This window comes from Mercenaria mercenaria, chromosome 10, assembly GCF_021730395.1.
Source record: "Mercenaria mercenaria strain notata chromosome 10, MADL_Memer_1, whole genome shotgun sequence".
Lineage (NCBI taxonomy): Eukaryota > Metazoa > Mollusca > Bivalvia > Venerida > Veneridae > Mercenaria > Mercenaria mercenaria.
In genome coordinates, this window is record NC_069370.1 from 77508625 (window position 1) to 77522137 (window position 13513).

General features: G+C 36.1%; 2 protein-coding genes across 2 annotated transcripts; both read right to left on the reverse strand.

Moving 5' to 3' along the window:
* On the reverse strand, positions 1-7471 carry LOC123532109 (uncharacterized). The gene is made up of 4 exons (XM_053517006.1): positions 6310-7471; positions 806-6142; positions 491-596; positions 1-205 (listed from the first exon to the last, which is right to left on the reverse strand). Exons 1-2 carry the CDS (start codon positions 7469-7471, stop codon positions 1656-1658), a joined length of 5649 nt encoding a protein of 1882 aa, XP_053372981.1. The 3' UTR covers positions 1-205; positions 491-596; positions 806-1655.
* Positions 7472-10449: 2978 nt separating this feature from the next.
* Positions 10450-11440, reverse strand: LOC123532108 (uncharacterized). The gene is made up of 3 exons (XM_045313464.2): positions 11255-11440; positions 10940-11045; positions 10450-10654 (listed from the first exon to the last, which is right to left on the reverse strand). Exons 1-3 carry the CDS (start codon positions 11284-11286, stop codon positions 10475-10477), a joined length of 318 nt encoding a protein of 105 aa, XP_045169399.1. The 5' UTR covers positions 11287-11440; the 3' UTR covers positions 10450-10474.
* Positions 11441-13513: the final 2073 nt, after the last annotated feature.

The following is a 13513-nucleotide window of genomic DNA, read 5'->3' on the forward strand; positions in this document are numbered from 1 at the left end:
TGGGTTCGACTATCCGGTTTAATGTTCATATTAAACTAAATGATCTCAGTGCTTGTATATTTAGAAAGTAACACTTGCTGTAAAGTTCTATCAAAATCAGCTTGATCATATACATAATCTTGTACATTTTCTCATTTAAAATCCAACTGAATGTGTACTGTAATCTGGATCTCACTGATCTCTCTAATCTCCCAGATCTCAAGCTCTGAAAATAAGTACAAGTGCACTCAATACTTTTTGCAAAGAGATCATTAACATACAAGTATACAACATACATTTAAACTATACAATAATCATAATTATACATTCATCATGATACATTACAACTTCAATACATATAATAATCATCAAGCAATGTAGCACAAATGGGTGCTGGTATTTCCTGTCTAGTTGCCGGCTCAATGGTTATTTAATTAACATAAAATAAGTAGAACCCATGAAATAACAAAAAGATAACAATATCACATAGTTTACATATAAAAATACATACCAATTGTGGATTGGGCTCTTTGTTGACCTCACAGACACACACACACCAAAAATGTACTTTCTCAGTGAGCTGGTTACTGACACTGCCACCATGTGTTACTATAAGACTGCAAAACAAGGTGTACAATAGAATAGAAACAGTGATGTCTTAGAATTACTGCAACAAGTTAATAATATGCCACCATCTTAGAATTCATCAATCATGTCAACAATGCATGTACATGAATTAAATATTAAAAACACAATGCAATTAAACACAGCTCATTTGCAACTTGTCTAAGAAATAAATTGCAAGGCAACAAAAACATTTCCTAACCTCAAAAGAATCCAAAACTCCTCCATGAACATAAACTATATTATAATGGAACAATTCCACCTGTCCCCTTGAAAACATGTCGGACAACTGAATAAAAAGCGGGGTCATGTGACTAAAATTCATATAACAGCGGGAACTTATTGTAATGCTTGACTGGTTGCTACTAAGAATTGGTCAAAGGGAAGCAACTTCTGAATAACTTAAGATCCAGAATAATCCACCTTGTTACATACTTCCCGGCTTTGGGAAAATGACGTCCCGTCATTGTCAAGTCAAACAATGTAATACAAGTTTAAAATTGATAAAACAACTTTACACCTACATTTACTACAGATGTCTTACTATACACAATACAATATACTTATCTCTAAGTCTTCCTCATATGTTAAGTCTAAGTAAGTCTACTTTAGTACTTCCTCTAAACATAAGACTTTTCTACTGTTGCTCTAGCAATTACTTATTACAGTATTCTAGCAATAAGTACTTATTATATACCATACTGAAGAATCCAGTATCAATCATACTGAATTGTTAGCTATAAACAATACAAAGTGTCAAGTATACATAATAAGTTGCCGAATACAACTCATATTAAGTTGTCAAGTATAAATCATACTAAGCTGACAAGTATAAGTCTACAATAAAACTGTTTTAATTTAGTATGATATTGGAACAAATCTGTTGCGTGCATATTTGGTGAACATGATATGCGGAACTTCTTCTTTTTCTTCCCTCCTCTGAAAAGAAATGCGTCCTCGCATTAAAATATGGTTAACTTAAAATATATCAAAGCATGACAATATACTGCAAGATTCATAATAAAATACATGTTAAAATCTGCACCTGAAATTTATTTCAAGATTGCATCAACAACCTTTTTTGCTGTATCCATATCTACATTACTTAATACACCAGATGCAATAACTGTTTCCAGTGCTTGCAATCTGTGATCATATGGCCTGTTGTTTATGACACTATGCATTTGGTATTCTTTGAGTTTTTCAGGTAATCTCCTTGGTCTATCAGACCTTCTAAGTGGTTGTTGTGGTAACTGTCTTGGTTTTCTTTTCTTCACCTTAACCTCTTCAGTCCTTTGATTTTTTACTTCATCTTCCTTTTTCTTTACAACAGTATCCTCTACTGATAAACTCTCATCTTCTGTAATGGTGGTTTCTGCTTCTGTATCTGCTACACTCCTATCTGGTCCTATGTCCTCATCCTCTATCAATATCTCAACTTCTTCCTGTGTTCCAGTATCTTCCTCTGTCTCTATTTCTTTGTAATCAACTTTTGATTCTGTGGCCTTAGAATCAGTTGAATCACTATCATCAACAATTACTATTGTTTCTTTAACAGTTTCTTCTTCTGCTTCTATATCAGCATGATCCAAGTTTGACTGATGGGCGTCCCCATCTAAATTTGTCTGAGGTACAAATATGTAGTCATCATCTGAATCATCTGTATCTGTGACGTCACTTATTCCTTTCTGTCCGGATGCATCCCCTTTATCACTCTGGTTTGCAGACTTCTTTTCTCCATCTTTAACCTCATCTACTTCTTCCGTTGCTTCTTCCTGGTAGTTAACCGGGAATAAATGGTTTCTGTGTAGCGTCTTTTCACGTCCTACTTTTGATCTGACTCTGTATACTGGGATGTCTGTTCTTGGCTGTTCTATCACTGTGTATATGTCCTCTTCAAACTTGTCAGCCAGTTTATGTTTCCCTTCACCATGTGATAAAATCTTAACCAATACTGTATCTCCCACTTCTATGTTGGCTCCACGTACTTTCATGTCATAGTACTTTTTCTGTTTTTCTTTGGCTTTGTCCATATGTTTTTCAACTATCTGTCTGGTTTTGTTCATTCTTTCTTTTAAGTCTTCTATATATTCTTGAGCTGTTTTGTTGATACTGGTGTCCTCTTTGGCCTTTTCAAACATGGAGTCTATTGGTAACCTTGGCTTCCTACCAAACATGAGCTCATACGGTGATACTCTTGTCGTCTCATGAGGCGTACAGTTATACGCATAGACTAGTGAATTGATGTATTTCTTCCAATTGCTTTTCTGTGAATTTTCCAGTGTCCCTAACATTTCCAGAAGTGTTCTATTAAACCGTTCAGGGCCTGAATTCCCTTGAGGGTGATAAACTGAAGTGTGTGATTTTTTCATGTTAGTCAAATCACAAAGTTCTTTAATGAGTTCAGATTCAAAATTTGCTCCTTGGTCAGAATGTAGTCTTGTAGGGATTCCATAGTTGATGATAAAATTGTTGTAAAATGCTTCAGCTGTAGTTTTGGCTGTTTGGTTTCTGGTTGGTATGGCTACAGCGAATTTGGTAAAGTGATCAGTGATGACTAAGATATTGCCAAAGCCTCCTTTTGACTGTTCCAATGTCAAATAGTCAAAACAAACTAACTCCAATGGATAGGTAGTGTGTACATTAACCAGTGGAGCTCTAGAATTGGTTTTGCTTTTTCGCCTTAAGCATCTGTCGCAACTGGAAATGAACATGTCTATGTCGGCTGTCATTCCTGGCCAGAAAAATCTTTCGCGTATAAGTCTAAGTGTACGCTCTCTTCCTGGATGTCCTACATCTGTATGTAAACCGCGAAGTATTTCTTCCTTGTAGACTTCAGGAATACACAACTGTTCCTTCTTGGTGGTATCTTCTTCAATTTCTCTGAACAATATGCCTCGTTTGATTTTCAGTCGGTCAAAATTCTTCTTCATGATCTGGTCTTTCTTGTTGTAACACTTTGTCGGTATGGTCTTGTCTATAACTGCGATTCTCCATTTGTCTATTATTGGGTCTTCCCTTTGCTTCCGTCTTATTTCTCGCATCTCAATTTGAGCCATCGGTTGACCAGGGTCTTCAGTTACATCTATTATGTTGATGTTCATGCTCTGTAGAGTCTCAATGTAGGGAACTGTTATTGCACCACATATTGCCTTCACAACACTATTGTCTATTGTCATCATCTCTTCATTGTCAAGTAAGACCTTCTCGTGAGGATATCTACTCATTGCATCTGCATCTGCGTTGTTTATTCCAGGACGGTAAAGTATCTCAAAGTCATACTCTCCGAGAGCTGATGCCCATCTTTGGCCTGTTGCGTCTAGTTTCGCAGATGTTAAAATGTATGTAAGCGGGTTGTTGTCGGTGAAGATGGTGAAATGGTTGCTTGTCAGGTAATCGCTAAATTTCTCCGTTACTGCCCACTTCAATGCCAAAAATTCCAGTTTGTACGCTGAATAGTTCTTTTCTGATTTTGAAAGGGATCTTGAGGCGTAAGCGATGACTCTTTTGTGGTCTCCTTGCTGCTGGTAGAGAACTGCTCCAAGTCCTGATGTTGACGCATCTGTATGCAACTCGAAAGGTTTTGTGAAGTCGGGGTAAGCTAGTATCGGTGGAGACGACAATGTTATCTTTAATTCTTCAAAAATCTTCTGTTCTCTATCTGTCCAGTTCCATGGTTTCACTGTCTTCTTCTTTGCTCCTTTCTTAGATGTTGGGTGAGGTACTAGTTCTGCCAGAGGTCTTGTTATCTTGCTGAATCCTTCAATAAACCGTCTATAATAGCTCGCAAATGATAGAAACGAATGAAGCTCATCAGGATTCATCGGTGTTGGCCAGTTTCGTACTTTGTCGATCTTGTCAGGATCTGTTTCAATTCCTTCGCTTGTGACAACATGTCCCAGAAATGTTACTCGTTGTTTAAAGAATTGGCACTTCTCAGAGGCTAATTTAAGGTTGCAGGCTTTTAATCGTGTGAGAATCAGATCCAAATTTTTCAAGTGTTGATCGAAAGTGTCGCTGTAAATGATAAGGTCATCCAAATAAATCACGCAGATTTTCATGTTGAGATCTCCAATACATTCCTCCATGAGTCTTTGGTACGTTGCCGGGGAGTTTGTTAAACCGAAGGGCATCTTGTTGAATTCCCACAAACCTAAAGGTCCCACAGTAAAACTAGTTCTTTCTTTGTGTTCCTCTTCAACCTCTATCTGATGGTAGCCTGACTTCATGTCTATGGTTGAAAAATATTTTGCCCCATGTAAACAGTCGAAAACTTCCTCTATTCTAGGTAGTGCGTATGAATCACGAACTGATTTTTCATTTAACATTCTATAGTCTATGCATAGTCTAAGTTTTCCTGATTTCTTCCTTACCAGCACTATGTTTGATGCAAATGGTGACTTTGATGGTCTGATGATGCCACAAGCCAAAAGTTGTTCCAGGTGTTGACGAACTTCTTCGATCATTGCGGGTGGAATCCTTCTATGTCGTTGTTTGAAGGGTGTAGGATCTATCAAATCTATCCTATGCTTTACTCTGTTGCACTGTCCTATGTCCATGTCCGATGTAGAAAATATATCCTTGTGTTTCATCAAAAGTTGTCTAAGTCTGGTCTTCTGTTCATCATTCAACATGTTACTTTCATCCAAGTTCAGTTCTGTTACAATCCTTGTCCTTTCCCTATCCAGTTCTTCTTCCTCTAACTTATGTAAAACTTCATCTGTCACACTTACAGGTTGCAGTTCACATATGATTTCCTTTGGTGCTATTGTTGCTGTATTGGTGGTAATGTTAGACAGAGTTACTTTCATGGCCATGTTGTTTCCATATTCATATCTGACAAGTCCTGGTGTTACATCAATATATCCAGGTAGAGTAGCATCTTCTGTCTCCTGAAGAATAGCATTTGTTACAGGATGGTCTATTTCCTTATCTGTGTATACATCAATGGTGATGCTTTCATTTGGTTTCACCAAAACTTTATGTGGAACAGCGCTTCGTACTATAGCAATCCTATTCTTGTTTTGCTGTAGTTTCTTCTTTCTGAGTACTATTGTCCTAAAACATAAATACCATGGTACATGCAGATTACTTTTCTGTAGAAACTGTTCTCCAAAGTTGTTCTTGCATTCCTCAACTAATATTTCTAAAATGTTTGTTCCTAAAATGACTGGAGTTCTTGAAGAGTAGTTGGTGTCTGGTACAACTAAAAATAAACATGTGTGATCCTGGGATTTTGGAAGTCCATTTGGTATGTTGATGTCAGCCTGTATATATCCTAAATACGGTAATTTTGATCCATCTGCGCATTCAATGTGAAGTATTTCTTTAAGAGGTTGTAATTCTATGTCTGTAAGATGGTTCTTGTAAAATGACTCTGCGATTAAGCTACAACTACTTCCAGTATCTAAAAGTGAAGATGTGAGATGCCCATTGATAGTGATATTGGCTTCATTAGTGCTGCCAAATAGTTTCGGATCTTTGTTTTCATTTGTGCCCGAGTTCGACCCATCAACTAGAGCACTTACTCTTTTAAATCCTTCTTGTCGTTTGTTGTTTTGTCGTTGTTTGCTGATTTACTAATGTCCTTGTAATCCGTCGGACAATTTCTGGCCAAATGTCCTCTTTTATTACACCGGTAACATGCACCTTGAAATGTGGAAGATGCTGTTGGTCGTGTCGGTCTATAATCATTTCGACCTCTACCTCCAAATGTTCCTCTGTTGAAATGGCCTCTTCTGAATGGTCTACTTCCATACTGGTACTGTGGTCTTGGCATTTCTTTGCTGTCCTTTTCTTTCTGTAACTGATCTACTTTCTCATTTAGTTGCTTGAGCATTGATCTCAGTTCCGTCATTTCACTTTTATCTTCCTTCTCTATCTTCTGAGCTGAACTACATGTCTTTGTCTTTCCATCTGCTGACTTCATCTCTGCCTCTAACTTTCTCAACTCTATTTTGAATCTGTCATAGTCGGGTATGGTCTCAAATTTATATTGTGCGATATGTTTCAATTCAATCCTTAGGCCTTGATATAAAACTTGTTTGAGCAAATCCTCTCTTCTGGTAATAGCACCTAATTCTATGGCCTTTGAATACAAGTCCTCTAGTTTGGCTGCGTAATTATTGATGGTATCCAATCCCTGGACACACGAGTAGAATTTCTTCATTATTGACTCCTGACTCTCTATGTTTCCATAAGTACTATCAAGTTTCTTCAATATATCTCGGATACTAATGCCTGTTCCGAGTCGTCTTACTATGTCGCTTGCAGTACCCCTTAATGCTCTTCTAACGCCTAGCATTATCTGAGCTTCAGTGAAAACCTTTTCACTTAACAAAGACTGTATCTCATATTTGAAGGCTTCGTAAGTAACGTCGCCTTTATTGTCCTCTCCATAGAAATTGGACAATTTTGGAAAATGGTATGACCCTCCATACCTAATGGGTGTACTGGACACTGAGCTGTCTGGTGAAGTACCATCAACAGCATGACCTGTTACCAACCCTCCTGATTTCATTTTGGGTTTTGCACCCATTGATGATTTCAATTTATCTACAGACTTCACTTCTGTATCTAATGACAAAGTTTCTAATTTAATGACAGGTTTGGTAACGGTCTCTTTCGTCTTTTCTGCCTCTTTCTCCTCCTCACGTTTATTAAAACGTTCTAAAAATTTCACCAAGTCTGTTGCCCCTCCAAGTTCTGGATGCAATTTCAACTCGTGAAATGCTTCTAACAACTTAACATCTTCTTCCGATAATTCTAATGACTCTGTCTCAACTTCCTTAACTGGCGTCTCTGATGCCGTAGCTCCAGCCTCACCTACCAAGGCTTCATCAGCTTCTTTGGGATCCTTCAATGGCATGATTTTATTTTCAAATTCACAATAAACCTGGACAACAATAGAATGTATAAAAGTTTCAAATACAAATGCTTAAGCAAAGTATTTTGTTGTCAATATTATATATTGTTCAACAAGCGATACACTCTTACAATATACTTAAGTCACTATTGTAGTGTCTTATTTTTTAAAGTATTTATTACTTAGATCACTCTTGCACCAACTCACGTAATACACTAATTGTATTGATAAAGTTCACAGATCAATCACTTCTGCCTACAGCACAATTTCAATTATGATAATCTATTAATGCACAATGTTCAAGTGTCTATATATGATTATCTGATTATCACAAACCGTCTTTTTAATCAAAATCTCACTTCAACCTATTCAAACAATCACACTCCGCACTAACTCCAGGTACAAAGTATTCTTTCACAAATTATCTCACTAAGCTTTCTATCACAAAGTCTTGATTCCCCAGTATATCTCACTGCCGCAATGTTCTAAGTACAATTTGATATAATTTAATACCAAAATACTAACCAACTTTCTCTAATTCCTTTTATAATTGCTGTGTGATTAAGTAATCACAAACGAATAATGCGTAATCATTCAAATATTGTTTATAAGTATTTCTAATACACCAATTAGACTTTTGTGTCTAAGATACTATCACTTCGGTAGTCACTTTATGATATTTACAATAAACACCAACTGTAAACGGTAACTAAACCGTAATTGTTCACTTAATACATAAAATATTTCCCAAAATAGTTCAATCTATGAACAATTCTATTAATATTTAATGCTAAATGCCAACAAGTTGTTGTTGTTTTGCGTTATTGTTGTTGTTGTTGTTGTGTTGTTGTTGTTGTTTGTTTGTACAAACACCAACCACTGTACGTTTATAAGTGAACAGTCACAGTATAAACCAGTATTAATTAAAAGACTTCCAAATTAAACAATTCCCGATGTGTTATAACACTTTAATGTTGATGAGCCTTTTAGGCTTTCTGTATATTTGCCGAATTACTATTGTTAATCGACTAACCAATCGACCCGATAATTTGTGAAGAGTCACAAATTTATTTTCAATTCAATATATAACTAAGTAAGACAACAGTGTAAGTCAAGCTAACTATTGTTTTATTTAATTTTATTATTTTATTTATTGTCAAATAAATTTATCAAACCAAAGCACAAAAGAAAAAAATTAATTCAATCTTTCCAAGTTTCAAGTAGCTGCAATATTCCTAAAATTGCCCAAGTCCAAATCTAAATCTAATTTATATAATCTATTCAATTAATTTTACAATGTACCTTTCTATTTAACTAAATCAATAAAATGATTCTTATCTATACTATTATCTATGATATTTAATCAATAAATGTCTACTTATAACTATCTGTCAACTAAAACTACCTAAAGTACAGTTCTCTAGTTTCTAGATACCCTTTCTATATGTTGATACTAAATATAATTACAACTGACCTTAGACTGGTTCCCAATTGTCTATTTTTATAAATTGTTACTAAATATAGCAGTCAGGTGGTTGTCACATGGTCAAAATATTTTTATCAGCCAATGAGAAACGAAGACAGAAGCACCTGCTCTGTGATGTCACCTAATCAAGTTCAACTCCACGTGGTAAAGGAATGCCGTCAATGAAACAGCTGATTGTGTGTAAATTAATACAACACACAGTAATCCTTCAGAATAATAAAATATTGACTTAAAATGTATCTGACCTTGAATAAACCAGATGTTACAATGTATAAAACAACTATAACACTGAAATTTAAACCAGAATATCTTAATGAATGGACTGAAGTGAAAACCACAAATTCAGAAGTAGGTCACACCTGAGCTATGTAATATTGCAAACAGAAAGTAAATATGTTTACTTTCTTGACTGTAATAAAATCTTTACACTTTTTATATAAAACTTAAATTCTAAAATGGCAGAATATTGAGAATTTAATGGAAGAAAGATGCTTATTAGAATATGGAGATATTTAGTAAAAGAACCTTCACCAGGATGGGAAATTAATGTTAAATTAACTAATACAGTGAATGTTTTCTTTCACTCTGTACAATTACAAGATCTCACTAAATATAAGAAACTGCAGTTTATTTTGTAAGAAAGTTCAAAGCTTAATTATGTAAAGAGCTGGAAAACAGCTATATATAAGATAATTTAGTACTTAATAAACTGCAATATCTTGATATTTCACTCAATGTATACTCACAATCCGTTGAATCTGTAACTTGATCTGGCCACTAGACTGTTATCAATGAGCACTAATTAAAAAGTGTCTCTAAGTAATAAACTTCACTTGTAAAATTTTAAAGCACTGTGTCTCTGTCACATCTCATAACTGAGTTATTGTCAATGTTTATATATTGCCGTATTTGACCGAATCTGTCCCTGATGATCGTCTTAGGAAAAAGCCTCTCCAGTCTCCAAATGGTAGGTACGGAAATCTTCTCCACGATGAAAGTTCCTATGGTTATCAACCAATTGTAAGTTCTGCTCGATAAAGCACTCTGTTTTCCTTCCAAATTGCTGAATAATGTTTGGACGAAGTAACAAGTTACTTTGTAATCCTCCAAATCAATAAACGAACCCTTAGTTCTTAAACTTGTTCATAAATTCTTAAAACTTCATTTCACGAGCATGAAAATGCAAACGTCACTTCAAATTTACTTATTAAAGTGTTTAAAATGTTCCAAATTGTCTAACACTGTTCATTCGATAGGAAAATTTATGCACGAAAATGCAAATGTCACTTTACTTAAATTGTAAAACAGTTTAAAATGTTCCAAGTTGTCAAACACTTCTTCACCGGAAAATTTAAAGTTCACCGGGATTAAAGACTGCACTTTTTGTTTCACTTAAAAGTCACTGAGATTAATAAAAACATGTTGGGCGCCAGATGTTACCTGGCCTTCTTTATGCCCTTTTGTTAAATAAATTAAAGGAAAAGATAAGACGAGGTGGGTTCGACTATCCGGTTTAATGTTCATATTAAACTAAATGATCTCAGTGCTTGTATATTTAGAAAGTAACACTTGCTGTAAAGTTCTATCAAAATCAGCTTGATCATATACATAATCTTGTACAGTTTCTCATTTAAAATCCAACTGAATGTGTACTGTAATCTGGATCTCACTGATCTCTCTAATCTCCCAGATCTCAAGCTCTGAAAATGAGTGCAAGTGCACTCAATACTTTTTGCAAAGAGATCATTAACATACAAGTATACAACATACATTTAAACTATACAATAATCATAATTATACATTCATCATGATACATTACAACTTCAATACATATAATAATCATCAAGCAATGTAGCACAAATGGGTGCTGGTATTTCCTGTCTAGTGGCCGGCTCAATGGTTATTTAATTAACATAAAATAAGTAGAACCCATGAAATAACAAAAAGATAACAATATCACATAGTTTACATATAAAAATACATACCAATTGTGGATTGGGCTCTTTGTTGACCTCACAGACACACACACACCAAAAATGTACTTTCTCAGTGAGCTGGTTACTGACACTGCCACCATGTGTTACTATAAGACTGCAAAACAAGGTGTACAATAGAATAGAAACAGTGATGTCTTAGAATTACTGCAACAAGTTAATAATATGCCGCCATCTTAGAATTCATCAATCATGTCAACAATGCATGTACATGAATTAAATATTAAAAACACAATGCAATTAAACACAGCTCATTTGCAACTTGTCTAAGAAATAAATTGCAAGGCAACAAAAACATTTCCTAACCTCAAAAGAATCCAAAACTCCTCCATGAACATAAACTATATTATAATGGAACAATTCCACCTGTCCCCTTGAAAACATGTCGGACAACTGAATAAAAAGCGGGGTCATGTGACTAAAATTCATATAACAGCGGGAACTTATTGTAATGCTTGACTGGTTGCTACTAAGAATTGGTCAAAGGGAAGCAACTTCTGAATAACTTAAGATCCAGAATAATCCACCTTGTTACACATTCATAGAAGGTTAAATCATTAAGCGGCTGAAATAATCATTTGGTGCGTCGTCGTGAAGATAGAACTTGTCTTGCTTTTGGTTATACATGCAGACTCAGACATCTTCATCATCATCATCATCATCTTTGATAATGGCAAGCAGTCCTGTTGGACTATAATGGCCATGCGTGGGGGTTAGTAAAGTGAAAGATTATCAAGCCTCCCAAGCTACTCAATCCACCCAGGAGGACATTGACAATGTGATAAAAAATAGTGCAAAAACCTATTCAAGCCCTTAAAGCCTATACATTGCATAATCTACTATGTACATGGTGAAGAAACAAGAGAGTTAGTACTGTTAAAAGATAAAAGCATATATGTACTGTCTAGGGGATGTGTGGTAACACAGTCAGTCCCGACTTAAACACAGCGTTTGAGTCAGCACTGACTAAGTGCACCGGCAGTGAGTTCCATTCAACTATTGTCCTAGGGAAAAATGAGTACTTTATGTAGTCAACTGATGAGTGTGGTATATGATATGCTAGTTGATGGTGATGTCTGGATGTTCTTAATAGTGGATCCATATATTGTAAAGGTATTATGTCAACAAGCCCATAATGTATTTTATGGAAGAGGCTAAGACGGATGTTCTGTCTCTGCGCTCTAAGGACTCCCATTGTAATTGCTGTAGTAATTGTGTTTACAGTACCCGGCGACTTTGAATAGTTGTTGGTAACAAACCTAGCGGCCCTCTTTTGTACATTTTCTAATTTCTGCTTGTCATTTAATTGATAAGGGTCCCAAACAGAAGCACAGTATTCCAAGGAAGGTCTGACTATTGATTTGTAGGCTGCTGCTTTAGTTTCAGCTTTGGCAGAATGTAGATTTCGTTTTAAGAACCCAAGATTTTGACTGGCCTTATTTGTTATTTTGCTAATGTGTGGAGACCAAGAGAGATTAGATGAAAGTTCCACACCGAGATAGGTAGCTTGTTTGACCTCAGACAAGGGTTGGCTGTGAAGAAAGTAGTCAGTCATGACTGGTTTAGATCTAGGTGGGGTAATGTGCATGATGTGGCATTTGTCTACGTTGAAGGCCATCCTCCACTTCCTCTCCCACCCTGCCAGTCTGTCCAGATCTGCTTGAAGGGTATGTGAGTCCACAGCTGAGCGTATTACTCTATAGATGATACAGTCATCAGCAAACAGTCTCACATCCGAACGAACACTGGCAGGGAGGTCGTTTATGTAGAGAAGAAATAGAAGAGGCCCTAAAACGGAACCCTGGGGGACACCAGAATCAACTGTGGCTACAGACGACATAGCACCATCAACAACTACTTTCTGCGTTCTATTACTGAGAAAGGCTTTTATCCAGTGATGAGCATTGCCTCTGATACCATAAAATTAAGCTTGTGGAGGAGTCTTCTATGGTCTACTACATCAAAAGCTTTACTAAAATCCATTATAGCGACATCAACCTGGCCTTCCTTTACAGACTTGACAAGATCATGAACAAAGCCCACAAGTTGGGTCTCACATGATCTACGTGCTCGAAAGCCATGCTGATTGTCAACTATAATATCATTTGCATCCAGATGATCAAGGGTGTTACTAACTACAATGTGTTCAAGTATTTTGCATGCAATGCATGTCAGTGACACTGGCCTATAGTTGCTAGGTTTAAACTTCTCCCCTTTTTAAAGACAGGGGTGACATTTGCCTGATTCCAATCAGATGGTACGAGTCCGGACTGTAATGACTTATTGAAAATGAGAGTGAAAATTGGTGCTATTTCATCAGCACACTCTTTAAGAATTCTAGGTTTTATGGCATCTGGGCCAGCTGCTTTATGGGGATTTAGTCCTTTAAGTAGTTTAGAGACGCCATTTTCAGAAACTGAAATATTTTTCATGTCAGGGTAAGGACTGTTTCCAAGGTCTGGGAGTACAAAATCATCTGGTTTGGTAAAAACAGAGGAAAACTGTTAAACTTCTGTACCTACCATTCAAGTTGCGTGAGTAGGAGGGATGTTAAAAATCAGGTAC